Here is a 26,816-nt window from a genome sequence, read left to right as displayed (position 1 = left end):
TCACTTGCGCTAGGTTGGTTCCACAGCAAGCTTACCTGGGCAAATGCATTGCTATTACTGTAGAGGGAAAGGCAAGTAAAGGTGAGACCATCAAATAAGGGCAAAGGCTCTGCATACTCTGCATATATTTTTATATTAAGTCTAAACTATGACCTGAATGTATGCAGTACTGCAGCTTTTTTCACATAATTATTGATTTGCCACATAATCCATTACGCACTGCAAAATCTGCAGATTAAAAAAAAAAGTTTCTAGCTCAGACTATTCAAAGGTTACTAAAAAATGTGGCAACATGTTTGTGCACAGCAGAAGTCCCATTGCAAAAGTTAACTGGTCATCTTTTGGATGCTTATTTCCATATTTGATTGTTAAACTGATATTAATGAGATGAAACCTATTCCCAGACAGTATTAACATGTGTAAAAAAAAATACAGAGTGATGAAGTAATAATATCAAGAAATGTTCCATAGTATGCCGCATAATTCTATTTCTTGCCATATAATTTATCCATCCCTGCTGCATGATTTAGTACTCCGCTGCCACATAATTCCAGTGGTCCTGACTATGAAATGGCACCTGAAATTTACAGTCAGCTATATCTGACTTCATATTCCCTAAAGCCATTAACGTCAGCGGTTGTCACTCTTACATCTAGGCCTTCGTACATGGCATCAGTGGATTTACACTGTTGATGACAGAGAGTGTCCTTAACCCTCTGAAAGACAGCAGCAGGCGCTATACAAGACCATGCTAAAATACCATAAAAGTGTGTTCACTTTGCTGAGCAGTTTTTTTGCTTAACACCTCTTTTTTAAAGTTAAAATTGAAACATTTTGTTTAATTTGCCTGTTGGTAAAGTGTCACTAAAGCCCACAGCCTAAATCTTGAATTATAATGCTGTAAGTGAAACTCATGAGTAAAGGTTTCTACTGAATCAGTGGTAGCATTACTATAGAGCTTTCATACCGCTTGTCAAGGCACCCTAGCACCTTCCAGATGGTCTGAGTAGTTACTACTTCGGGAGTGCATGGACAGGAGAAAAGTGTTGGCCGAAGTGACTTTTACTAGTGTTTGAGGCCCAGTAGTATGCTCCAGACATGTGGTGGTGGAGTCTCCGTTCACCTTACAAATGTAGGTCTTAGCAAAGGAATGTGAGGAGGGATCAGAAGCAGTTCATGCAATATTGTTGTGGAAAAAAGCCAGGTCTTTGTTTTTTTAAGCAACATCTAATTAGGTTTTCCTCCCTCTTTCAACTGTGCAGGTGTAGTGCTTGGTCTTCTGTGCAATACTGGTAGCAAACTCTTCCTTGAAGACCCAGACATGCCAGGATTTTTCCACCCTTATCCAGACTCGCCATGTCCGCCAGACCATGAAGTGAAAGAGGTTTTCTTATTGGCCAAGCAGGGGAAGAGTCAAAGGTCTCAACTCTGGAACTACACGCAGGTGTGTGGAAGTAACCTACAGCTGCTCGACTTGGATCCGAAGCGAGCCAGTGATGGGAAGACTTATGTGCTGCCTGAAGGTGGAGTGAAAGCAGGGCTGTGTGGAAAAGTTGTCCTTTTACATCCATGCCCAGCCTAGAGCATCAAGCATGAGATGAGGTGAGGCAAAAAAATTAGGACTGTGCACAAAGTTTCCACTCACAATCAATGCACGGCCTAGGGCTTTCATTGTGGAAGGAAGCGTGATATGAATTCAATTAATAAAATCGGTTTTTATTACAACCAACCTAGCATAGGGCTTGTAACTGCGAAGGGAATGTGTGAAATTAGGACTGTGCAGAAACATACACACCTTGCCTTGCTCAGATCATCCCATTGAAGAAGGGGGGTCTAAAACTAGGACTGTGGACAAGGTGTAAAAGTAGGACTGTAACGAAAAATTGTCAAATACATTGGCTAGAGTGCAAACTATGGTAGCCAGCAGGTACAGCGGGAGGCGTGAAAGTTTAGCAGTGCACAAAATTGTCTTGTTTGAATCAGTACTGATTTTGGGCATTGCACTGAGCGGGCAAACGGAACATTTGACCATGAATGTAAACTACTGGGTTTTACATTTGCCTGTCTTACGGTGCCTTCCTCATTGAGAGGACCATGAATTTTTGTATCTGTGCATTAAAACCGAATGCAGCTTTGTGCTTATTACATGGGAATTTAGTAGATTGTCTTCAATGGGAAATAAAATGTTGTATTCAATATTACCATACATAGGCACTGAGGGGTGAAAGCCAGAAACGTGGCGCATTCATCTTTCTACAAAACATTGTTTTTGTTGTTCTGATCACGTAAATTAATAGAACACACTGTTTCTGTCAAACATAAGCACTGAGGTATTTTGCAGCAGCCTGGAGCGAAAAAACTTGGTCATATGAGTATACACTGTGGTAGTGTGGTGTTTTTAAAACTGTGCTTAAAATCTAGGGCACCTGAATGGTTAAAAGATATCAGTAGCGGGAACCAAAAACAGCAGTGTAATATTGGCCCCCCTGCAGTTCTTGGGTGCAGATGGGATCCAACCATTCAGTTAGGGCCCATCTCAGGCCAAGAGCTTGGTGTATCCATGAGGTGGCCTCATTGATTGCTGAATGCTGGTAATTTGACAGAGACAAAGTAGTAGGAATGCCGGAGGGGCCTTGCCACGTTTTACAAGACAGAGGACTGGTGGTTCATGTTACACGCACATGGAAGAGGCTACTGCATGATTCAGATGAATCTGCCAACTTTTGAAAGTCCAACCTGCCTGAGAGGGTAGTTCTGATTCAACATCTATTCTACCATTGGCCTCTTCTCTGACGTAAGTGTGCCAGATACTTATGTTTGAAGTGTATTTCATATAGTCGAGGCTGTTGCATGCTTAGCCTCAACAAATAGGTAGATTTCTAATGCTAGGATTTGTAGGTAACTCACAAGTCACTGAGAACCTGATTTGGTGCGAGGCGCTTACTTCTGTTTTTCCAGCATGGAAATAAAAAGGTGGCACATTTTTTAATTGTTCTGGTTGCTCCTCAGGAGCCTGGCTGCGGGCAGCATATGCCCACTCTACACCTAGCCCCCAAATTGACTAGTAGACTGGCCATATGAGGCAAAGGGATTTTCCAAGTAATGTTGTGGCGTCAGGTCCCTGTGTGAGACACTCCACTACATACCATGACAGGATGGTGCAGGCACATTTTCTAAATACCAGTCCCGCTCTGCTCTTTTCCTATCTACCACTCCACGGAGCAACGGGGTGTCACAAGTATTGTGCCATCTCTTATCAATCACCAGTGATCAGGGATAACAATCTTTTTGTAAAATGTGACTCCTTTTGCAGCACATGACCATGCCTACACATGACGTGCCTTTATTTTGATTGGCTTGTTCTGTTTCTTTTGGCCAGTGCATGAAGGAACTACCACTGCATCTGTCGGAACTCAGGGCACCTCTAATCCCTAGCCCTAGGAATCACATGTTGCTGAAGCCAGGCCACACTTTGTGGGCCCAGCAAGCTATAGTTGGTCAGGCATGCCTGTGCAATAGCCTGTAATCTGTCTTGTTAGGTATCTGTAAGTGAGCAGTCAGCATGGTTTGTTTCACAGTGGGGGTGATATATACATTGCATGACAATGGTGCTTTTACTGAGAACGAATGAGAATCTGTGTGAGTTTTACATATTGGTGGCAATGTGAACACTAGCATGGGAAAGGGACCTAGGCACGGCAGCCGTGCTTTGCAGACGTGGGTCGTTTTACCTGGAAATACTGTAGTAATAGTGCTTTACCTACTGAATGCAATGTGTACACTGGCAAACAGGCAACGGTGATTCACATATTGTGGTCAATTGTGGATTCTAACATGGCAGTTTGTACTTCAGATATTAGGAAAAATGTGCTCATGGGCATGAAGATAGTCGTTTACCTTATGGAGGCAGCGTTGAAACTGTAATTAAAACCCTGAGTGAAGCAATGTATGTTGTATGTACTCAGTGTGATTTGGTTACCAGCATGGCAGAGTGTGTTCATAGTTTGGCAGAGTTGATGCTGATGTGGTATTTTGTCCTTTTCACATTTGCTTTACAAATGTCTGGGACACAATTTCAATAAAATCACTATCCAGCTTCAGTTGAGGGGTAGTTGGCTATCAATGAACGCCAGTAATACCGAGCTGATGTTGGTCAGCTCAGGGCCTCCAGTCAGGAAATTGGGGGTCTACTAGGAGTTTATGTGCATTGGGGAAACCCCATAGAGCTGTTATCGAAGTTTATGTCTCTGTGGTTTGTTTCCTATCAACAAGTTCCAGCAGAAGGACAGCAAGACAGAGCTACCATACCAGCTGCCATTATAGAAACCCATTACTGCAAGGCGTTGTTTGTGAGTGTGCCCAAAAAGATCCAGGAGTGCCTGCAAAGAATTCAGAATCATACAGCGAGGTAGTCGTAGGTCACTGTGACCATATATTGCTGACTTTGAAAAATCCATATGTCTTTCTATCATGAAAAGAGACAAGTTCAGACTGGTGTCGACAAATCCACTCGGCAAGAGTGCACAGAAAGCTGGAGGCTTAGGTTAAAGGGTAGTTTCCTGATAAAATCTTGAGCTCCTCATCCGAAAACATTCTTGTGGTGCTCTACTTGAGTAAGTGTACTCTCGACAGCAAGACGCTCCTGGTGAAGGGGGCTTGGTTGTGGGTCACATGTTCTATGGAACTCAAATGACAGATGATTTAAGATGCTTTAATAAAACGCTACGAACATCCTATTTTAGAATGATGGGTTTCTGTTGGAAAGATTAGCCTGCTCTTGATTGCAATTTGGCACCTGGATAGGTAGAGGTTGTGGTGTAATATAGGTATTCTGGAGCAGTCAGGCAGTGTGGAAAGTGGCATCCCGGCAGTATCTGGGAGTCTGATAACTCCATCACCCAAAGCCTGAACCTTTAATATTAGTAATATTGAGGAGGATAGGTAATCTTTACCATCCTAAGTATTTCAGGCTTACATCAGCTTTAGCGGTCCACCCTCACAGCGTGGACTATTGCACCGCACTGTATGATTATTTCAACAGAGTCCCTTGAAGGATGGTAAATTGAACATTACAGATTCTAGCATCCTAAATCACTCTAGGCCTCAAAGGCAGACATCTCCTTGTCTTTGGGCTGAACACTTCATGGGACACTCTCACCGACCTTCATATTGGCTGCGAGTCTCAAACCCCTCCAATTAGGGCAAGTATCTCCTGCTCAGGACTAGATACCACCTGCCTTCTCCAAGCCCTTTAGCCCTTGGAAATCACTCTTCTTGTAACCCCCTCACCCAACGCTCTCAGCTCCTGGGCTTCACATCACCGACAAATCCAGCAATGCTTTCTGCAATATAAAGCCCTCTACAAGGAGCTGCAACGCATACATGCAGACCAGCAACTTTCCATTTCACCAAATTCAAGAAGCAGATCTCACTTAACCTTAAACCATACTGTGTAGCAGTCACAATACCTGAACCCTTCAAATCTGCTTCTTCACATCTTTTGTGGTAAATATTCTTACCTTTGCCACATAAATGCCGTGCTGGAGGGTTTTGCACATCCTTGTTTGTTAGAGGTTTTTGAACAAGTGTCAGGAATTTCTTTTCTGCACCCAAGGGCACAATAGGCAGAATTCTCATGGAGCAGAGGTCTTCAAACTGGGGGCGGGATCCCCTAGGGGGGCCTCAAATGATCCCAGGGGGGGGGGGCGCCAGGCTCTGTCCAAAAGAATAATTACACAGATGTGTGTTTTGTTTTAAGCAGAAACATGTTATTGCATTTTTAAAAAGGCAACAGTACTAAACTGCAATGTTTACATACGTCTAGACATATTTAAACATTGCTATTTTTATTAAATTATTGTGAAAAATTCTGAGGGGTGCCAATTTTTTTTTTTTTTCAACTGGGGGGGCGTGGCATTAAAAAGTTTGGAGACCACTGTCATAGAGATACCAACAGCATGGTATCCAGAGCCATCGTCACTACATAATCACTTCTTTTTTTTGTGTGGAGGTTGTATTTTAAAAATGTAGTGCCTTACTACCAATGTGCACTTCTTTGATCTGATAAGATTTGGGTCTCTAACAGGAAAAGCAGTCCTTTACTTTGGATCATACAACTTGTTTAGCGGAGGATGTTTTGTTTTGAAAGAAACAATTTTGCATCAAAGCTTGTTTTTCGGAAGGAGGCCTCAGAATATTGGTTGCCTTAATTTGAACTGTCTTTTTTCGATTGTCTCCTGAAGTTGAAGCCCTAAAATTGTTTTGTTTGAATTTTGAAAATATATTTTATTTTCTAAATTATTTTAATTAAAATGTGCAAATCTTTAATTGTAGACTGGTGTTTTTTTAGTCATCACCAAAAACGTCTCCGTGGTTGTCCGTATTGCATGGATTAATTGCCGGCCTAGTTTCCTTATTATAAACCAATCACAGTAGAATTACTGTGCAATAGCTGTTGTAGTTTCCGTAAGAGCTGTCAAGAACACTTCATGTGTGTCTTCTCTAGATATTTGGCAACAAGGTTGTAAATACCTCTTTCAGTTCTCCAATCACTTACCAAGCAAAGCTTTGTGTCATACTTGGAACGTACACATTAAGAAGCGCTCGCTTTCCAAGCAATGAAAAAGAATGTTGTGATTTGAATCCCAGGGACCAGTTGGAGTTAGACTGGCAAGGGAAAAGGTCATGATTAGCAGGTCGATTAAAAGATACTTAACCAGCACTGGAGAACGAGTCATACATTTCTACACATTTTTCCTGGGACAAGCGTGCCAGTCTAATTGTCGGCCTGCTAAGTGAGGAGGAGTTTATATAGTGTACAACTCCAAGAGAAGACCCAGCATTTCAAGGCTTTGACGCGTGAGAGCAGAGGTCTGCGAACACTTAAGTATTTAAGGGCCATATTTATACTCCGTTTGCGCCGAAATTGCGTCGTTTTTTTTGACGCAATTTCGACGCAAAACTAACGCCAACTAACGCCATATTTATACTATGGCGTTAGAGGCGAATAGCGCCAAAGTTCCCGGAATGTGCGTCATTTTTTAGCGTGAACCCCTTCCTTGCGTTAATGATATGCAAGGGAGGCGTTCCCGTCTAAAAAATGACTCCCAGGCCTTTACGTGGTATTTATACTCCCGGGCAAAAGAGACGCCCGGGAGTTGGCGTGGCAAAAAACGGCGCATTTGCGCCACTTTTTAACGCCTGCTCAGGGCAGGCGTTAAGGGGCCTGTGGGCTCAAAATGAGCCCACAGGTGCCCTCCCATGCCCCCAGGGACCCCCCCTGCCACCCTTGCCCACCCCAGGAGGACCCCCAAGGATGGAGGGACCCACCCCAGGGACATTCAGGTAAGTTCAGGTAAGTATAATTTTTTATTTTTTATATATTTTTTTGGTGGCATAGGGGGCCTTATTTGTGCCCCCCTACATGCCACTATGCCCAATGACCATGCCCAGGGGACAGAAGTCCCCTGGGCATGGCCATTGGGCAAGGGGGCATGACTCCTATCTTTACAATGATAGGAGTCATGTTGATGGGGGATGGGCGTCGTTAAAAAATGGCGCAAGTCGGGTTAAGACGATTTTTTCGACGTAACCTGACTTGCCCCATTTTAAGACGCCCATGCGCCATTTTCCCCCTACGCCGGCGCTGTCTGGTCTACGTGGTTTTTTCCCACGCAAACCAGGCAGCGCCGGTCTGATTGCGCCGTCTAACGCCATTCCATAAATACGGCGCCCGCATGGCGCTTCAGAATGGCGTTAGACGGCGCAAAACTTTTTGACGCTAAACTGCGTTAGCGCAGTTTAGCGTCAAAAAGTATAAATATGGGCCTAAGTGTACTGAAGGTACTGTGGTTTGTGACGTTTTCCTGCATGGTATGTGAGTTACAGCGCCTTATCAGACTTGGAGGGCCAACCTCTTGCGCTAACAAAGAAACGACAAGTAACATAACTGAAGCCTAAGTTGCAATTGGAGCGCAGAGGGGTTTTCCCATTGAGATCTGTGTGCGTTTAGAGGCTTTCTTTTTCCGTGCAGATTTGGTGTGTGTGCGCAACTGACTGACTTGTTGCATGCATCCTTTGCGCGGCTGTACTTGAGCTTTACTGTGTCACAGGGAATTCAGAGGAGAGTACTGAAGCAGGAACCGAGAGTCTTTTCTTAAAGGGGCAGCACATGATATTTACTGGATTAATTATTTCAAACTTTTAAAGCCCAGCATCTATTCCTGTTCAGAGAGATGTGATGCGCACACCAAGAAATCAATCTGGGGATCTCCTTTAAAAGCGTGGTGAGGCGCACACCAAGAAATCTATTTGGGGATCTCCTTTAAAAGCACAGTGACGCGCACACCAAGAAGTCAACGTTTAGGGTTCTCGTTTAAAGGCTTGGTGACGCCACACCAACAAGGAACACTTAAAAACTTTGTGAGAGCATTAATCACTGTTCAGAGCGTGGTGATCGCACACCAAGACATCATTTTGTGTATACACACCACACTAGAAGTATGTGATACATTCTAGCCATTTGCTAATACAAGATGGAAGAGTTATCAATCGCAGCACCACCACTCTTTTTGCCTCACCAAGGAGTGCCGGTAATTTAGTGGGAGGACAGACTAGATATTTTTGATAATTATCTCTTGGCTCTAGACACTGGGGATTTCAGTTCTGCATGAAAAAAACAATTTTATTGAATTGCTTAGGATCAGAGGCGCATAGATGGTTTAAATGTATGCCTCTAGCTACAGATAATGGAGTGCAACTCACAGAAGAATACAGGGAAGCCAAAATGAGATTAAGCAATAGGTTTGCAAAGGAGTCTAATGTGGTGATGGTGATATACAAGTTTTATACTCAACCACAGAGAGTGGGTGAGTCTGTTGATGAGTTTATGTCAAGGTTGAGAGACATGTTGGTGAAGTGCTACTTTGGTGGGATGTGAGAGGAAATTATTAGAGACCAATTGATGGTTCAATGCAAAAGTAGGAAGATTCAAGAAAGACTGTGGGCTGCCAAGAATCCCAGTTTAAAGGATGCAATTGATATGGTAAAGTAGTGGAGGAATCTGAATTGTGCATGAGAGAAATGGGAAAACATACTAGTATTAGAGTAGAACATGTGACTGAAGTAACAGGAGGAATTGAGAGTAGTGGTGATAGTGTGGGAGCCGTTGGAAAGTGTATACCAAATTTACAGAAAACACAGTAAAATTCTAAAAGTAAGTTTAATAGGAAGAAGTGTAACAGATGTGGGAGCAATTTACATCAGTGAGTCCACGGCATGTTATGCTATAAATAGAGAATGTAGGAAGTGTGGACACGGGGTACTTTGCATGTATGTGCTGTGAATGACCTAAGTCAAAGGTTGCTGTGGCCTGTGAGGATGGAGGTGAAACTCTTGATCACATTTTGAGCTTAGGTGATGAAAAAGAGACAGTGATGGAAGAAAAACTAGGCCAAAAACTTGGTTCAGCAGTGGGAACAAAGATGTTGAACTAATGGTTGACACTGGTTCAAGATATATCATCATAGATGTGTTTTACTAGAAGTGGCCACAAGTAGTTTTGAGGGCAAAGGACATTTGTCCTGGTGGGTATCAAGGAGAGGAGATTGATATTTTGGGGATTTTCACAACTTCTATACGATTCAAAATGAGGGAGACTCATGGCAAAGTCTATGTAGCTGAAAGTGGGCCACCAATCTTGGGATGGATTCATTAATACAATCTTAATTTAATTGTGAATCCAAGGGGGTAAGAACAGATATTGATTGTAGAAGATTGTGATGTGAATTAAATTCTTGAGGAAGTGAAAGAGGTGTTTCGAGAGGAGATTGGTGAGTTAAAAGGGTATGTGCACAAGATTCGCATGAAGCCAGGCGCAGTTGCTGTGAAACACAAAGCAGGAAAGTTCCTATATTAGTCAGAGAAGAAGTCAGTGGGATATTGAAACATATGATAAGAGAAGGAATAATTGAACTCATAGAGGCTTCTAAGTGGGTTTCACCTGTGGTTATAACAAATAAATCTAATGGTCAACTAAGATTTTGTGTGGATCTTCGCAGTGTCAATCAGAGCATAATAACAGATAACTTTCCAGTGCCAAACATCTATGAACTTATCTTGCTGTTTAACGGTGGCAAGTACTTTTCGAAGTTGGACCTGAAGAGTGCTTACTACCACATCCAATTGCATCACAGTTCACGAGATGTCACAGCATTCATCAAAATGGATGGCACATTCTGCTTTATTAGGATGCCTTTTGGCCCCTCTTTTGCAGAAAGTGTTTTCCAGCACATGATGTCGCAAGTTTTCGAGGGCTTTAGCAACGTGATATTCTTTCAAGACGATATTTTGTTTTTTGCACCTACTGTTGTAGAACACAATCAGATTTTGAGGAAGGTGCTTAGGAAACTACTAAAGGATGGTCTTACATTGCGTAAATGCATAAAGAGAAGTGTGTCTTTTTAAGTAAAGAGATTGAGTACTTGGGCCACACAATTTCTGATGAAGGAGTCAAGCCAAAGAGAGATCTTTTAGAAGCCATAAAATTGTCTCAGTGTCCAAAGAACAAAGATGAACTAATATCTTTTATGGGACTTATAGAGTACTATTCAAAATTGGTTGAGAACTTTGCAGCCAAAACAGAAGAGCTGAAAATGTTATTGCGCAAAGGACGTATTTGTGAATGGTCAGAGGTTCAACAGGCATGTTTTGATAACATAAAGCAAGATGTGTGTGCAGCAAAAGTTTTGGTACCATTCAGTACCTCATTTCCAACTATTCTGCCAGTGCATCTGGTGTGGGTGCTGTGTTATCACAACTTCACAAAGGGGTTGAAAGGACGGTGGCTTTTACCTCGCACTTGCTAACTGAAACCGAAAGGAATTACTCAGTTATCGAACTAGAAGCATTGGCTGCTGCATGGTCAGCAGAGTACTTTAGAACATTTTTGTGGGGCATACATTTCAAATTGAGAATGGATTACAAGCCATTGGTAAAAGTTTTATCTGCAGGAGGAGCTGGTAAGGGATCCGCAAGATTGGCTAGGTTGGCGGCTCTCTCACAGGATTTCATATATTGTGTTGAACACATTCAAAGGTGGCGAAATGTCCAAGCTGATGCTCTTTCTCGACTTGCAGTGGATTGGAAGGTTGTTGATGGAAAGGCAGTTTTACTCAGAGAAAAAGAAGAGTCAGTGGCATGGCTGGAGGGCATAGTGCTACATGGCTTGGGAGTATTTTCTAAAACAGGGTGGGTTTGAGAAATGGCAGAGGGCACTGTTCTACAGAGTGTGAGTAGGATGATTGTTGAGGGTGGAAGGAGAGAGAGTGTAGTTGCTTTGTCTGAAAGACCTTATGTAAAAATGTTGGGTGAATTGTCGGTCAGTGACGGAGGTGTGGTGATGAGAGGAGACAGATTTGTGCTGCCAGAGAACTTAAGAAGGAAAATCATACAATTGACACATGAAGGACATTTGGGCCAAATGTTGACTCAAAGGAGAGTGAAATACATTTTTTGGTGGCCTGGTATTGATGTGCAAACTGGTCAGTGAGTGGAAGAGGGTATTGACTGTAAGGAGAGTGAAAAAAGATTAAAACTTGGGACACAGTCCGAAATGGGACATATTGAGGACCCAGGGCAAGCATGGCACACAGTTTGAATGGACTTTATTGGGCCGCTGCCAGACGTTGGTTACAACTTAAGATTTGCTTTGGTCTTGGTAGATGTGTATTCTAAATGGATGGAGGTGGTGTTTATAAGAGAGGTGACAACAAGGAACACCATTAATATTTTGAAAGATGTTTTCAGAAGGGAAGGTTGTCCCCATACCATTATTACAGACAATGGCACGCAAATAACTTCTGTTGAAATGAGGGAATTGTTGATTGCGCATGGGCTCAAACACAACCGTACACCACTATATAACCCTCAAGCCAGTGGTGTTGCAGAGAGTATGAATCGCTGAATTTAATTTAAAGGAACTATAAGGAGGAATAAGGATATAAATGTAGCTGTGCAAGAAGCTGTTTGGGCTGATTGTACCACTATGCTTAGGGATAAAGAAAAAACACCTTTTGAGATCATGAGAGGGCATAAAGCTAGAACGAAATTAGTTCCAAGCTGGTTGACGGATGATTTGATAAAGGTCGGTAGTTATGGGAAGACTTCACAGGTGCGCAAACGTTCCAATATACATATTGGCGATTGGGTTAAGGATGGACGTGTAGGTCGTGGATGGTTTACATTCTGTGGTCCATTTGAGGTCAAACAAGTATGTGATCTATATGTAGTGTTGACCAATGGAACCAAATGAAATAAAAGCAGAGTAGCATTGTATCAGAAGGGAGGGTCATGTAGTGAGTCTAGAAAGAATACTAATAATGTTGAAGAGGGGTGTAGTGGTTTCATGTTGGTTGGGAATGATGTAGGTGAACCTATAGATAGCTCACAAAGTTTCTCGCCTCTTGGGAGTGATGTAAGAAGATGTGAGATTGATGAGTATGTCTCGTGAGACAGTGGTGGTAGAAGGGAAGGCAGGATAATGAGAGAAAGAAGACCACCTACATATTTGTAGAATTACATAAGAGAACCAGCTTGAATATTTCATAAGGAAAATTAGCTTGATTATTTCAGAGTGAGCTAGTTCCATCCAGTTTATTTTCACTTAATATGTGAACTATAGCAAGTGTTTAACATAAAGTATCTAGGTTTACATTTTTCCTCCATTGAATCCTATTTTATTTTATTTTGCATTTTATTGTCTTTTTCTTATTCATGCTTCCAAGTTAGTTACATTCCAGTATAGGTGGATTTTCACTGTATTTAAATATGCACTTGTTTTGATATGAAAGGGAGGAACTTTCACATTAAGAAGCGCTTGCATTTCAAGCTACGAAAAATAATGTTGGATTTGAATCCCTGTGACCAGTTGGAGTTAGACTGGCAAGGGTTTAAAAGGTCAGGATTAGCAGGTCGATTAAAAGATACTTAACCAGCACCGGAGAGCAAGTCGTTCATTTTTACCACATATTGCTTATACCATTTAATTCTAAAACCAAACACAAACGTTTATGGTTGTTAGCTTTGAATGTGATCTGCATATTTTCAAGGCACCTTGAAAGCCAGTCCACAGCATTCTCAATACAAGCACTGCAAAGCCAATAGGTATCACCTATGTGAGAGCTATTGGCTTTGCCAATGTTTTTAGCCGTGTTGTACAGTAACGTGGCTTCTGTTCTGCATGACTAAAAGTTAGTGGCGTTTGTAGGAAAGTCACACCTCTCTGGCATAGTTACCCTCACTTTTTGGCCCGGTGTCAGTATGTTTAGACTGTAGTACACTGGGATCCTGCTAACCAGGACCCCAGTGTCAGTGCTCTCTCCCCTAAATTGAGTTGGTAAGTAACTTTTACACCCCATAATTGGCATACTGGTACACCTAAGTGACACACTGGTGCACCCATGTAAGTCCCTAGTGTACGGGTCTTACGTACCCATGGCATTGGCACAACAGGGGTCTCCCCATGTATTGTGCCATGGGGACCCATGCAACCTGTGACTACAGGCCTGCCACTGCAGCCTGTGTGAAATTGTGCATGCACTTTTCTCCCCAGATATAAGGTTTGCCTTATATCATGGTCACTGCACTCTGACCATCTAAGCCACCCCTAAGGGAGGCACTTCATCCCAAGAGCAGGGTGCATGGTTCTCAGTATGAGGGCACCCCTGCATGAGAAGAAGTGCCCCTATAAATACCAGACTCCAATTTCTGGTGTTTGTAAGTGTGGTGAAGCCATCTTAAGGTATGTAGTGGACACTGGTCAACACAAGATGTCTAACTACATAATGTTTTTTCCAAGCATAGGCATGTTTTGTAGCAAACATGTTGGAATCATGCAACTACACCAATTCCGGTGTTAGTTGCATTTTCCCATGTGCTCCATGGGTTCGCTACGGGGTCCCCCAAATCTGCCTGTACAGTCTTGCAGGGTCTGCATACCAGCCTGTGTAGTTGCCGACCCGACACTGTTCTTCCCTCTGATGCTGAGCTTAACTCGGGCAGGGGAAGGCAGAACAAAGGATTTCCTGTAAGAGAGAGGTGTGACCACGTCTCCTTTAGAAATAGGTGTCACTGAGCCAGGGTGGTGGTGCCTCTGAGTGCCACCAGATTGCTTTGAAGGTCACATTTGGTGCCCTCCTTGCATAAGCTGGTTTACTCCAGTGCGGGAGCCCCTAGCTCCCACTCTGGCACAAAACCGCACAAACAGGGGAGTGACCACCCCCTGTTCAGCTCCTCCCCTATGGGGGTGCACAGAGCTCTGCCATGTGGCCACTTGATTCTGCTATCTTGAAAATAAGATGGGCCGAGGCCCCTGGGAGCATCTGACTAGTTAGTCCAGCTGGATGACGTCCCTGACTCCCCCGATAGGTGGGTCACTGCAGTAAGTGTCCAACCTTGATCCTGGGTTACTTAAGGGCTCCCCTGAGGGTGGGACCGTAGATTCATCTGCAAGACTTCACGGACCATCTGCAAGTCTCCTCTGCAAAACACTTCTGCAACCTGAACACCGAAACACTGCTGTTCTTCGCTGGAACTCAGGGCAAGGCTGTAACCAGCAGGAGGGCTCCTATAGCAACTTTGTTTCCAAGTTCTGTAAGACTTCAATCAGGCAATCAGAATTTATAAAGCGCACTACTCACCCTTAAGGGTCTCAAGGCGCTGTGGGGCATCAGTCCTCTGTGCTTTAGTCGAAGAGCCAGGTCTTAAGGTCCTTCCTGAATTGAGGTAACAAAGGTGACTGCCTGTGGTGAAGAGGCAGGGTTTTCCATCTCTTTGCCGTGCAGTAGGTGAAAGATCTACCTCGAGCCGAGGTCTTCCGTAGGCGGAGTATGGTGGCTTGTGCCTGCTGAGCGGAGAGGTCTGGCAGGGAAGTGAAAGGTGATGCATTGGTTGAGGTAGGTAGGTCCCCGGTCATGGAGAGCCTTGTATGCGTGGACGAGGAGTTTGAAGTTGATCCTTTTCTTGACGGGGAGCCAGTGGAGGTCGTTCAGGTGTTTGGTGATGTGTTCGCGACAGGTGATGCTCAGGATGAGTCTGGTAGAGGTGTTCTGGATGACCAGGGTGTGGGTTACAGTCTTGCAGCAGTCGTTTGGGATCCATTTGAAGATTTTCCGGAGAAGCCAAAATGTGTGGAAACAGGAGGATGCGACAGAGTTGTCCTGGCAGGTATTGGCGAGAGATTAATCTAGGAGGAAGCCGAGGTTTCGTGCATGGTTCATTGGGGTGGGGTGTGGAGTGTCCCAGGCACCAGGAGTAGTCCCTGGCAGATGTGGAGGGTCCCAGTATGAGGACCTCGGTCTTGCCTGAATTGAGTTTGAGGCAGCTTTCCTGCATCAAGACGGCGATGGAAGTTCTTCTTGGCAGCTGTAGGGTTTTCGGTCAGTGAGTTGATCAGCTTAGTCTCATCGATATAGGAGACAATGTTCAGTCTGATGATAGGTGCAAGCGGGCCATGTAGATGTTGAAGAGTGTGGGGCTCAGGGATGAGCCCTGGGGCATTCCACAGCTGATTTCAGTAGGTTCCGACAAGTATGGTCGGTGTCTGACTCTGCGGGTCAGGAAGAAGCATATCCACTTTAGGGCCAGCTGCGTGGAGCAGAGATTGGGCAGTAGTTCTTGAGATCCTGGGGGTCGGCTGTGGGTTTCTTCAGGAGTGGGCGGATTTTGGCATGCTTCTAGTCCTCGGGGAAGGTAGCCATCTCTATGGAGCAGTTGAGTGTGGTGGAGCTCGGTGCGATGGAGGTTTTGGCTTTGTTGAAAATGTGGTGGGGACAGGCATCAGTAGGGGCTCCGGAATGGATACTGGTCATGATGGAGAGGGTCTCGTCTGTGGTGAGGGAGGTCCATCAGTGCGGGATCTATAAAGGTTCAGAGGATCCGAGCTGGAGGGTTGTTGGTGGGCTTGGAGAGCCTTGGGTTAGACTTGCCAAACCATTCCATTTGTATATCCACTAGCTCTAGTTACCCTGTCCTTTCTTTAAATTGCCCCTGAATATTTCTTCTCCTACTAAGATGTATGAGGAACTCAATCTGAAAGTACTGACGTCTTACTTTCTTCAAAAATAACATTGCGACTGGCATGATCTGGCAAGATAGATGACAGGACATTGTCAAATTCAGCTCCAATGAGGCCTCTAGGGTAGAGGCAAAATTCACCAACAGCCCAGACCAATTGTGCAACACAAATTAAATGTTCGCAATACCAGATCTCCATTACATACTGACCCTTCAAGATGCATCAAAGAACTAGATTTGACCAGCCATGAGAACTGTAGAATAGGCTCAATTGTCAGCAAAGATGGTATTACCTGGGGTCAGTTGTGAATCAGGATAGCAGATCAAGTGAAGATGATCCTACGTGTCTGAAAGGCAAGAGCAGAAGAATAACAGATTACCTGTGTAGCGGATGGTGCCACACTCAGTGTGCAGACTCCTGCTCTGACCATGGGGCAGGGTCAGCCTGTGTATGCCCGATCGCAGACTCAGGAACACCAAGCACACAGAAAGATCGAAGCAGAAGGCTACCATAATTCAGATTCAGTGTTTGATTTTTAGAGGTCAATGCCCCTACACCTAAGGTTTAGAGTAACTGATGGGCAAAAATAAAGCAATACACCTGTGAGGGAGTCAGTTTTAATTCATGCATTTTTTTCCTTTCACACACACTTCAGCATTCACCTACACTACATTGTGACATGTGGCCCTGTATTAAAACATCCAAAGAGCCCTTCCTAATTTGGTCGAGAGTTGTAGCCCACACTACACAGTTTTATTTTACTATGGTATGAGGAGGAACCCGATAATGAAGCATGCCACCTTTGGTGGGTGAGGGGTTACATCTTTACAATGGAAATTTTCAAAGCCTCTTGCATCCAATAACTGGACACATGTAATACTATAGGCCTGTGTATACTGTTGTGTTTTTGATCACTGATGCAGTAAGCCGATACCCACTGGTCTCCAAAATCTCCTTTGGCCCTTTTTGTGTTGTAGTCTTATTAACCAAGACCTTCTGCACAGTCTTCTGCAACCCCCAGGGCTGTGCATCCTCCAGAGTCACAGGAATTCCTCCTGAACTTAGGAAAACAAGAAAGAATCTCCCTTAGAGTGAAGGAGTCACTCCCCTGCATCAGCAGGCACCTCACCAACGACAACTGGTTTGTGGATCCTGCTGTCCCATGGACTCTTCAAGGCTCTACAACACAGGTGGTGGTTATATGGCTCTCCAGAGGTCTGATCTATCTTCCTTGCTTAGTGGGAAGTCTGTGGTCTCTCGCTGGAGCTGCTTGGCCAGAACCCCTGTGCACTGTGTCTGTTTGTTGTTGTCAAGGCTTGTTGGCTCTCCAGTCCAGAGACCTCCTAGCTCTAAGAAGCCCCAGCCTCAAGCACTACACAGGTCCAAGAGCAACATCTTCTCTGCAACTCCTGCGATGTGGGCATTCCTCATTGCTGTGCTGCTGAGGCCTCCCTGTGACTCTCAGTGCTGGCTGCCAGAAGGGCCACCTGGGGCACCAAAGATTCCTTCTGGCTCTCCTGCTTGGTGAGGACTGGCTCTGACCTAGCTGCCAAGGCTGGGTCACCTGGACCTTGCTGGTCCCCACAAAACCTGCAAACTCTACAATGCTTCCCTGCATTTGCAAAGGCTTGTTGGTGGTCCCACTGACCCCTCTGTAATTCAACCGGCGTAGGACAGTTATGGATGACTTCTGGGATCCTCCTGGATCGCCTGTACTCCACATCTGCACTTCTTCGTCCACTGTCCAACAGGAAAGCATTTCTGAGGAGGGTGGACATTGCCCTCCTGCACCGCCTAGGCACCTCCAGGTAGTCTTGACTCTGCCCCCTCTTTCCTTAGGTCCTCTTCTTCAGGAATCCAATCCTGGGTTCCACCGACCTGGTCCACGGGTCACAACAGCAGCTGGATAACCGAGGTCCACAATGACTTCAAAAGGAGGTTCCAACATGACTTCACCCCTATGCACCTGGGCTCCTTGGTTTAGGTACTCAACTATTCTGGGTATCCACAGGTGGGGGCACTATCCAGCCTTCCTTGTCCCAATGGGTTTCCTCAGGGTCTTCTGGGAAGGGTCCTAAAACAGGAAAACTCCAGCCGTGACTTCCCCATGTTATCCTATGGACACTGACTCAGGGTTACAACTCGCATATGGGTGACTGGGGAATCCTATCTACTTACCTTTGGGGTTTCAGTACTTCCCCCAACCTAAGAGTCCTTGTGTGGTAGTCTGGGTTGAGAGTGATTTTCGCATTCCAATTTTTTAGTATATGGGGCCATATGTACAAACACTTTTTCCCATAGGCACAGAATGGGGAAAAACCTTTGCTACATCTGGCCCATGGTTACTTACTCTTCTCTAACATTGTTGATTTTGCAGTTCAGTAATTCAACGATATGAACTCAGTGAACAGGTTAAAGGTTTCAGGCCATATTTATCATGTAGTTGAGTTGTACTTGCACCAAGCAAGTACAACTCAACTACTACTGCGATTTATCAAGTCACGCAAAGCCACATTGCATGGTCCTGAGTGGCTTGATAAATCTGGAGTAAGTCAACTCAGGGCAAATCGCTATGTTGCGTTACCCTGCCCCAGGGAGGCATTCCATGGGTGGTGCGTGGGCGTTCCCATGCAACACCCATGGATTTTGATGCATTCCCTGATTTACCATAAGTGGTAGCCCTGGGAATGCGCCAAAACTGCTATACCTCCCTAGGTGAGGCATAATGGGGAGAAATATGTTATTTCACCTGTTTATTTTCCTCTTTCTATGTGTGCTGCATTGTGCAGTAGACAAAGAAAGAGGAAAATGCCTCAGAGGGTTGTTATTGTGCAGGACCTTGCCTCTTTCTGCACTAAAACTATCCTACTTACAATGCAGGCACCCTTGCACCATGGTCTTCTGTCTGCGTGGGCGCAAGGCAGCACATTGTGCGCCAGCACTTGGAAGAGACAGGAATGCACCATATAATGATAAATACGGCACAATCCTGCCCTTTCCCTGTCACACAGTATTTGACTGCCTTGCACAAACACACAGACCCACGCACTGTAATGCAAAGGTGTATGCCTTCTGTCAAGTATAGCTTTTGTGCTGGAAGAGCACCCTTCCAGTACAAAACATATGCTTTAACACTTTCCGATTTTGTGTGTTTGCTGTACAGTGCTACACACATGTAATATAGGAAAAATGTGGAGAGTTTTAAAACTTGCTCCACCATTATGCCTGCCACGAGAAGGTATAAATTGTTGGTGCAAATCCCTGTCTGTTCCCAAAAAGAGGACCTGAGAGGGGAAAAGGGAAGATGGGATGACCTCCACTTTGTTAATTCAAACAATGAATCCCTAGTTCCAGCACCCTACACAAATTATATCTAGTCTCAACCCCTAAGTCAGGTGTTGTGGAGAACTTTATGCTTATGTGTAATGATGTTCAGCACCCAGAGATAGGAGATAGAACGATCCCAAGTGCCATAGAAGCTGGTCAGTTTTACCCCCACTGGCAGAGGCAGATAACTTTATACCCTGGTCAGTCAGGACCTGGGAGCATTTGAGAGAGGGGGAAAGCAGACAGAAGTATGTAGGCCCCTTTACATAACTGTTGTTTGTTCTACTAAGGACCTTTTTAAGAGTAGCTGGAGAACCCGGAAGCCCTGTTTGAAGAATGAAAAGAAGGAAACCACCTGGAGTCAGTTTTTGGCTTGCAAGTAACATGAAGTAACTTGAAGATGATTACTAACACTGAATACGTTTGACACTATTTCCTCCAACCAAGGGCAAAAGGGGTGCTTTTCAGAGATAGGAAACTTGAAAAGGAGGATTTATCAACCGATTCTACCTTCCAATTCCTCATTATAACCAGCCAATAACCAGTAACTCTATCCCTAGAAGTTATAGTTGAAGCCTAGAGAAGGTCAAATGATGCATCTGATAGAAACGTTGCTGTATCTTTATGGCAGCCATGGAACCAGCAAAGTCTGAGCCATTCTGAATGGCCAAAGTACATTTCTGGAAGTCCTTGACAATTGTTTGGGACATGGAAATGTCATATGTCCAAGCCCCAGTGGTTGGATTTAAACCTGCATAGGTCTCCTTCAGAATCCCATCCAACTTGCATCACACTGGTCAGGAAGGGGTAGCATTTTTTCCCAAGGTAGAAGACTTGCCTGGCTGACTGATCACAAGAGAATCTACTTTGTCTGTGGCACATCCTCATAAACACCCTCCAGTTCATTAAGGCAGGAAAGAAATTACTGGGTTTCCACCCTATCCAAGTTCTTTATAAGATCCCTAATCAGCTGGCAAGGAACTGAATGCTTATGAAATGCTCAAAAGCTCCTCACCGGTGCTGGGTATAGCTGTTTTCTCAGTTAACTAGGGGTTTTCCCTGAGGTTGCCAGAACTTTTGCTCAAGTCCTCCTTTTTACAAAATATTTGCCATTTGAGTCATTCAAAGCCTACTCATCTGAGGAAGAAAATGAAGATGAAGAATGACAATCCTTGCAACTTTTTGATCCTTCTGTCTTCTGACAGATGAATAAAAGGGGCACTTCATGGTTTCCTTCCTGAGGCCCCTGAGCTCCATCAGGCCTAGTAGTCCAGTTGCAGCACCATTTATATTGGTGACTATGGGTGGACTTGGCAAGTGTTTGCAAAGGACAGATTGTGCCAGTCCCAGTTTGAGGAGCTATGTACTTCCACTTGTGAGAATGTGCCCCATAATAAAGAAGAGTAGACCCACCACACAACAGCAACAAACCCCAATAGGAAACAGCACCAAAATAAATAAAAAGAGGGGGCTCAGTGAACAAAACCTCTGCTCCCCCTCTCAACCATAGAGAAGACCGGGGTGACAGGTACCCCGAAACACTGGAGAATCAGCTCAAAGATCCACCCTCTGCTAATAGTGAAAAGCTCAAGCAGAAGGAGAACACAATCTGAGCGATGGTATGGGCCTTCGGAACCCTCTCAAGAAACCAACGAATACCTACTTGACCTCAGTTCAAGGTGCAGCTAGCATTAAACTGCCAACAGGAGCAGCACAGAAAGGAAGAACTCCTCATCTGCCCCATGCTGCGGAGTGAAATGACCTCACCTCTATGTAGTGTGGAATGAAAGCTGCCAGACTGCAGGAAAAGACCCGAGCAAGAAAGCAGCCCTTCTACCTCTGCATCAGGATGCAAAAAAATAGCCTCTGCAGATGGAGCGAGGCCGAGGGGCAGAAGCACCAAATTACATCCACACACGGCTCACCAAACCCGCAACATAAGAGGGAAATACTTCAAATAGCCTCCTCTGCTGGGGAAGTACTCTGAACTCCTGACGAAAGCCAAGGCACCAGGAAGGGATGTTGTTTGATCCCACTTCTTAAGGCTCACGTGGGTACCTTAGTAGTCAGTCCTTAAAGGGAGCCATGGTGGCGAAAAGAGGGCATGCAGCAAAGGAAACCAAATGAAATGTATGCTTAGAGTTAGGATTAAAGCAAAGTCAAAGACTCTGCTGATGATCCGCATATGTTGCTAGACATGCGGGCCCATATTTATACTTTTTGACGCTAAACTGCGCTAACGCAGTTTAGCGTCAAAAAATTTAGCGCCGTCTAACGCCATTCTGAAGCGCCATGCGGGCGCCGTATTTATGGAATGGCGTTAGCCGGCGCAAGCAGACCGGCGCTGCCTGGTTTGCGTGGAAAAAAACCACGTACACCAGACAGCGCCGCCGTAGGGGGAAAATGGCGTATGGGCGTCTTAAAATGGGGCAAGTCAGGTTACGTCGAAAAAATCGTCGTAACCCGACTTGCGCCATTTTTTTTCGACGCCCATCCCCCATCAACATGACTCCTATCATTGTAAAGATAGGAGTCATGCCCCCTTGCCCAATGGCCATGCCCAGGGGACTTCTGTCCCCTGGGCATGGTCATTGGGCATAGTGGCATGTAGGGGGGCACAAATCAGGCCCCCCTATGCCACAAAAAAAAAAAAAAAAAAACTTACCTGAACTTACCTTAATGTCCATGGGATGGGTCCCTCCGTCCTTGGGTGTCCTCCTGGGGTGGCCAAGGGTGGCAGGGGGGGTCCCTGGGGGCAGGGGAGGGCACTCTGGGCTCATTTTGAGCCCACTTGTCCCTTAACGCCATGCCTGACCCAGGCGTTAAAAAGCGGCGCAAATGCGCCGTTTTTGGCCACGCCCACTCCCGGGCGTCATTTTTGCCCGGGAGTATAAATACCACGTAAAGGCCTGGGAGTCATTTTTTAAGACGGGAACGCCTCCCTTGCATATCATTAACGCAAGGAAGGGGTTCACGCTAAAAAATGACGCACACTCCGGGCACTTTGGCGCCCGAAGCGTCTAACGCCATAGTATAAATATGGCGTTAGTTGGCGTTAGTTTAGCGTCGAATTTGCGTCGAAAAAAACGACGCAAATTCGGCGCAACCAGAGTATAAATACGGCCCGCGATCTCCCTGTGCTGCAAACTTCCTAGGTTCGAGAAACTGTCTGCAAAAACCGTAGACAAGCTTTACCAAGATTCACATAGATGCAACATGGAATGCTGAAATCTGATGCTTTGCTTTGCGTGAACTGGGAATTATTGTGCAGTGCCATAATATTTTAAGTGTTAAACGTTAGTAATGTCATCAACTAAGCTATGCTAGAAGTACTGTGCTTGTGTGATGCTAAACATGATTTAGCACCATACTAATATGCAAAGGCAAGCCAGTGGTGTTTTTCAGATGTGTATTGGACTGTACCGGAGGCTCAACCTCAAGGTCAACTCTCAGGCAACAGACATTTGTTCAAAAGTACATTTTGCAACAAACACACAAATTGTACATATTATGCTTGAAAAAAATCACACAATTTTCTGAGTCCGCAATTTGCACTTGTTTTGTTTTGGTGCTACTTTGCCAAGCAAACCCAGGGTGCAATACTTTGTGTGTCATTCGTTGATCTAAATTTTCATTGAATCTTAAGGGGTTTTTCATGCCTAGTTACAACCACTTCAAGCAAATTATCTGGGGTTAGGCGCTGCCCAACACAAGGATAGTTAGTGCTGTGCATGTGTTAAATTTAGGTGCAAAAGTCTTTTTGCACAAGAAAGTTATTCAATGCTAGTGTTTGAAAGAGTGGGACTCCATGTTAAAACTTGATGAATGTGGGCCTCTGTGACTTAATTCTCTCTTTCGATCACAGGCAGAATTTGAAGCTATCTAACAAATGCTGTCTGACATGCTACTTCCAAGTCATTAAAAGCGTGTTTGTACTTAAAGTAAGGTTCGCTGCACAAGACCCTGAAAGCTGGCAACTAAAATATTTCAGAGTCACAAAATAGTTTAGGATCAAGCTTACCAATCCTTTGAGTTGTACTTGTGCCACCCCAGGCGATGCAAAGACAACACAAAGGCTTCAGTAAGATTTAAAAAGCTACACAAAGGGCAATTTGCACATCCTTGCATCAAGTTGAAAAGAAATATAACGCAGCTCAGCTGCTTGCGTTGCAGTGCTTTTTGAGCTGGTAGGTGTTCCGTGGGTGGAGCATGGGTGTTCCTGAGCATCCACCCATGGATGTGACACAATTAAAGTTTGTAAACCTGTGATTGCTGCCTCCAAGTGGATGGTGTAACACAAAGAGAAAAAAACGTTTTTCTCCTTGTTATTTACTTTTTCAGGGCCCACTTTAGGGAGGGGTGACTGGTGCCACAGCACTGGGGGCCAAGCTCTTACAGCTCTGTGTTATGATATATCTTTTGAGTTTAAAAGCACATTTTGCAGAGTTCCATCTGTGTCCGGCAATTAACTCTGAAGATTATGTACTTGCAGGAGAGAGATTGGACTTTTGTCTAGTGGCAGTTTTGACTCACCAGAAAATAGCGCAGAGCTAATGTTCCTGCTGCAAAAACGTGTACCATGTAGATCCCAGAATTGTATCTTATGTAGATAGCTCAGTGGGTTACTGTTTTTGTCACAGAGATAATTTTGTTACTAGCAGTTCATAAGTTACAATCCCAATATAGCACAATGAGATATGAACCGGCATCAAACAGCTGCATGCAGGGTATAGGTCAGAATGTTATTTTTTCCCCAATCTTTCATTATCCTAATGTTGCTTAAAAAGGGTTTGTTTGGTTAGAAATACATTCTTATTAGTAAAACTAATCTCAGTCACTGTGTTACATTTGAAATCCTGAATTTGTGCTTCTCCTGACCAAGCACCCTAAAAATATACTGCCTCCCAGTATGGATGACATGAGACTCCTACACTTTTTTGTCCTCTTTGACATACGTCAACATTTCCTCTACACTGATTTACATACTTATTGTCTCTGTGTAGTGTGTGAGTGATGTAATGTACTCTGATATCCTACACTGGTATGGGTGGCACTATAAAACAAATGGGACACCATTAGAGGATCTTGTGCAGCACATAGGGGCTTATTATCAAGCGCCTGTGCGCTACTGAAACGTCACTTTTAATGATGGCCTTGCAGCGCACACTGCAGAGCCATATCTACAAGGCCACATAAAGCCACCCTGCAATGCTGGTTCATTGCCTTGTAGATATGGTGTGAGGCAACGCAGTGCAAGTTGTTGCGTTGCCTCACACTGCAATAGGGAGACATACCATGGGCGTTACAGTGGGTGTTCCCACATAGCACCCATGGCATCAGACACATTCCCAGATTTACAACATGCTGTAAACCCAAGAATGCGTCAAACACCTTCGTCTCCCCACGGGAGGCATAAGGTATGCGCAACTATGAGGTTATTTCTCCTCATTTCTTCCTCTTACTATGTGTGCTGCATCCTGCAGCACACATAGTACGAGGAAGTCACCTCCTTTGATTGTTTTTGTACAGGAAAGTGTCCCTTCCTGCACAAAAACAATCATTCCTACAACGCAGACACCCTTGAACCATGGTGCAAGGGTGCCTGCATTGGCGCATTGCAGCCAATTGTGCGCAAGCGCTGTGGAAGAGGTCACAAATGCGCCTTATCTTATAGATAAAGTGCATTCCTGTCCTTCTCTTTTGGCGCAGGGCAGTGCAGCAAGAAGGCTTGCGGCAATGCCCTTCCCCAAAACATTGTAAACGAGGCCCATAGTTCGCCAGCGATAGGAGAGAGCTGAAGTGCGCCGTATCTTCGGTGATATGGAGCATTTCTGTGCTCTCCGTTTTACGCAGGGCAGCAACTTTGCTTGCTACCCTGCGTTGCGTGAAACATAGTAAATATCCCCATAAAACGTACCTGTTCTGATATTCTAGTTAGACGGCAACACGACCAAGTCAGCCTTACACAGGAAAATATTTCTAGTCCCCTTGGTAAATGGGGGTGCCATGATGCCTTCAAACGTATGGCTGTCAGGCACTTATCTAACAGCTGTTTTCGCTGTGTGAATAAATGCGAGTGTACTCGTTGCACACCGGCTGAAAGGGCATACACTACAGCTATCTTCCTCACAGTAAAAACACCACATGCTACAATAGTGCCATTTAAAATAACTTCAGTGACCTGTTTCCCTTGCAGGAGTTCTGTGTGACGCATTTCGCAATAAGAACACTTCCTCACACATTGTACCTGGCGCGCCTCAATGAGATTCCCAAGCAGGCCTCAGCAACCACATCACAGGCATGGACGTAAAACCGGATCGCACTTGAGTCATTTTCTGGCCTCTTCCTCTTTTCGGGTGCGTATTGGCTGTGTCACTTAAAGCACTGTAGTGAGTCAGCGCTTATAATAGCTTCCTGTACGTCGTCCAGGAGGTCAGATGGCCTAATTTCGCCTTCTCTTGACAAGACTGTACTAACCTGAAAGGGTACACAGACGGAGGAGCCAGGGCCGGCTTTTCGTAGTAAGCAGAAATAATAACAAGAATATTTGGTGACTGAAAAACAGTTGGCCTTTCCCGAAAGGGTAGATGTGTCAGTCCTGACGGGCACGTGCTGCAATAACAAGTGAGTCACAGGACTGTACATGAATTTCTATGTCCCAGACATCACAAGGGCTGCTCTAGTTAATATGTCACCGTGTAATAAATAGGGCGTCATAGTGGAAGGCAGGCTTCTTTAAAGTGGGAAGGGACAAAGTCTGGTGAGACTAATTAATGATAATCAGGAGGTGCAGTATTTTTGTACTTCCTGGTTCTGGTATATGCTCCATTCGGAGCCGCCTCTACCAAAGTCTGTAGCTTAACAAACAGGCAATGAAAAATCGTTTTGACGTCTGGTTATTGACAAACATGTCAAGCATTCTGAACAGTGTTTAGCCAGTATCAGTGATTACGCCACACGCACGTGCAATCTACGGCGGCAGTAGTGCACAGGGCTTTATGTGGGACCGATCCCGCCTGTACTCAGACCCGGCAGGAATTAAACAAGCATTTGCAATGCAATGGGTCTCGGGTTTGCTCGAGTTCAGTGCTTAATTTGTAAATAAAAACTTGCTGGTGCTGAAAGCCCTCCTCTTAAACACGCGGAAGCTGCAGATAAATGTGGGGACACGGAATACTGAGGCAGACTGATTGTGAAGCCATCTCGGGCCTCTTCAATCCATTTAAAGCCACTCCCTGCCCCTTCAGATCACTTTTGCAGATTTCTGCTTTCTCCCATTGTGAAGCTTTTCCGTTTTCTCTTCCTCCGTCTTTCCCATATGTGTTTTTTGCTCGCAGCAAATGCTTGGGGCAGAAGAATAAGTGCCGGTGCTCCGCACTGGAAACAACAAGCCCAAATTAAGCACCGCTCAAGTTAA

The 26,816-nt window shown here is 44.8% G+C and overlaps 1 protein-coding gene across 6 annotated transcripts in view; it reads left to right on the top strand.

Annotated features, from left to right (window-relative positions):
- ACTMAP (actin maturation protease) overlaps nt 1-26,816 on the top strand; it is a 282,255-nt gene that overhangs the window by 214,776 nt on the left and 40,663 nt on the right. For 5 of the 6 annotated variants that reach the window (XM_069208101.1, XM_069208099.1, XM_069208102.1 and 2 more), the window contains one exon: nt 1,263-6,320. In XM_069208101.1, the coding sequence (XP_069064202.1) occupies nt 1,263-1,582 (320 nt within the window). In that variant the 3' untranslated portion in view covers nt 1,583-6,320. Of the gene's footprint in view, nt 1-1,262; nt 6,321-26,816 lie in introns of those variants that run through there. The other variant, XM_069208103.1, reaches the window with a different exon arrangement.

The sequence above is a fragment of the Pleurodeles waltl genome, chromosome 9 (assembly GCF_031143425.1).
Source record: "Pleurodeles waltl isolate 20211129_DDA chromosome 9, aPleWal1.hap1.20221129, whole genome shotgun sequence".
NCBI classification, from domain to species: domain Eukaryota; kingdom Metazoa; phylum Chordata; class Amphibia; order Caudata; family Salamandridae; genus Pleurodeles; species Pleurodeles waltl.
This window is presented reverse-complemented; position numbering and strand designations above follow the sequence as displayed.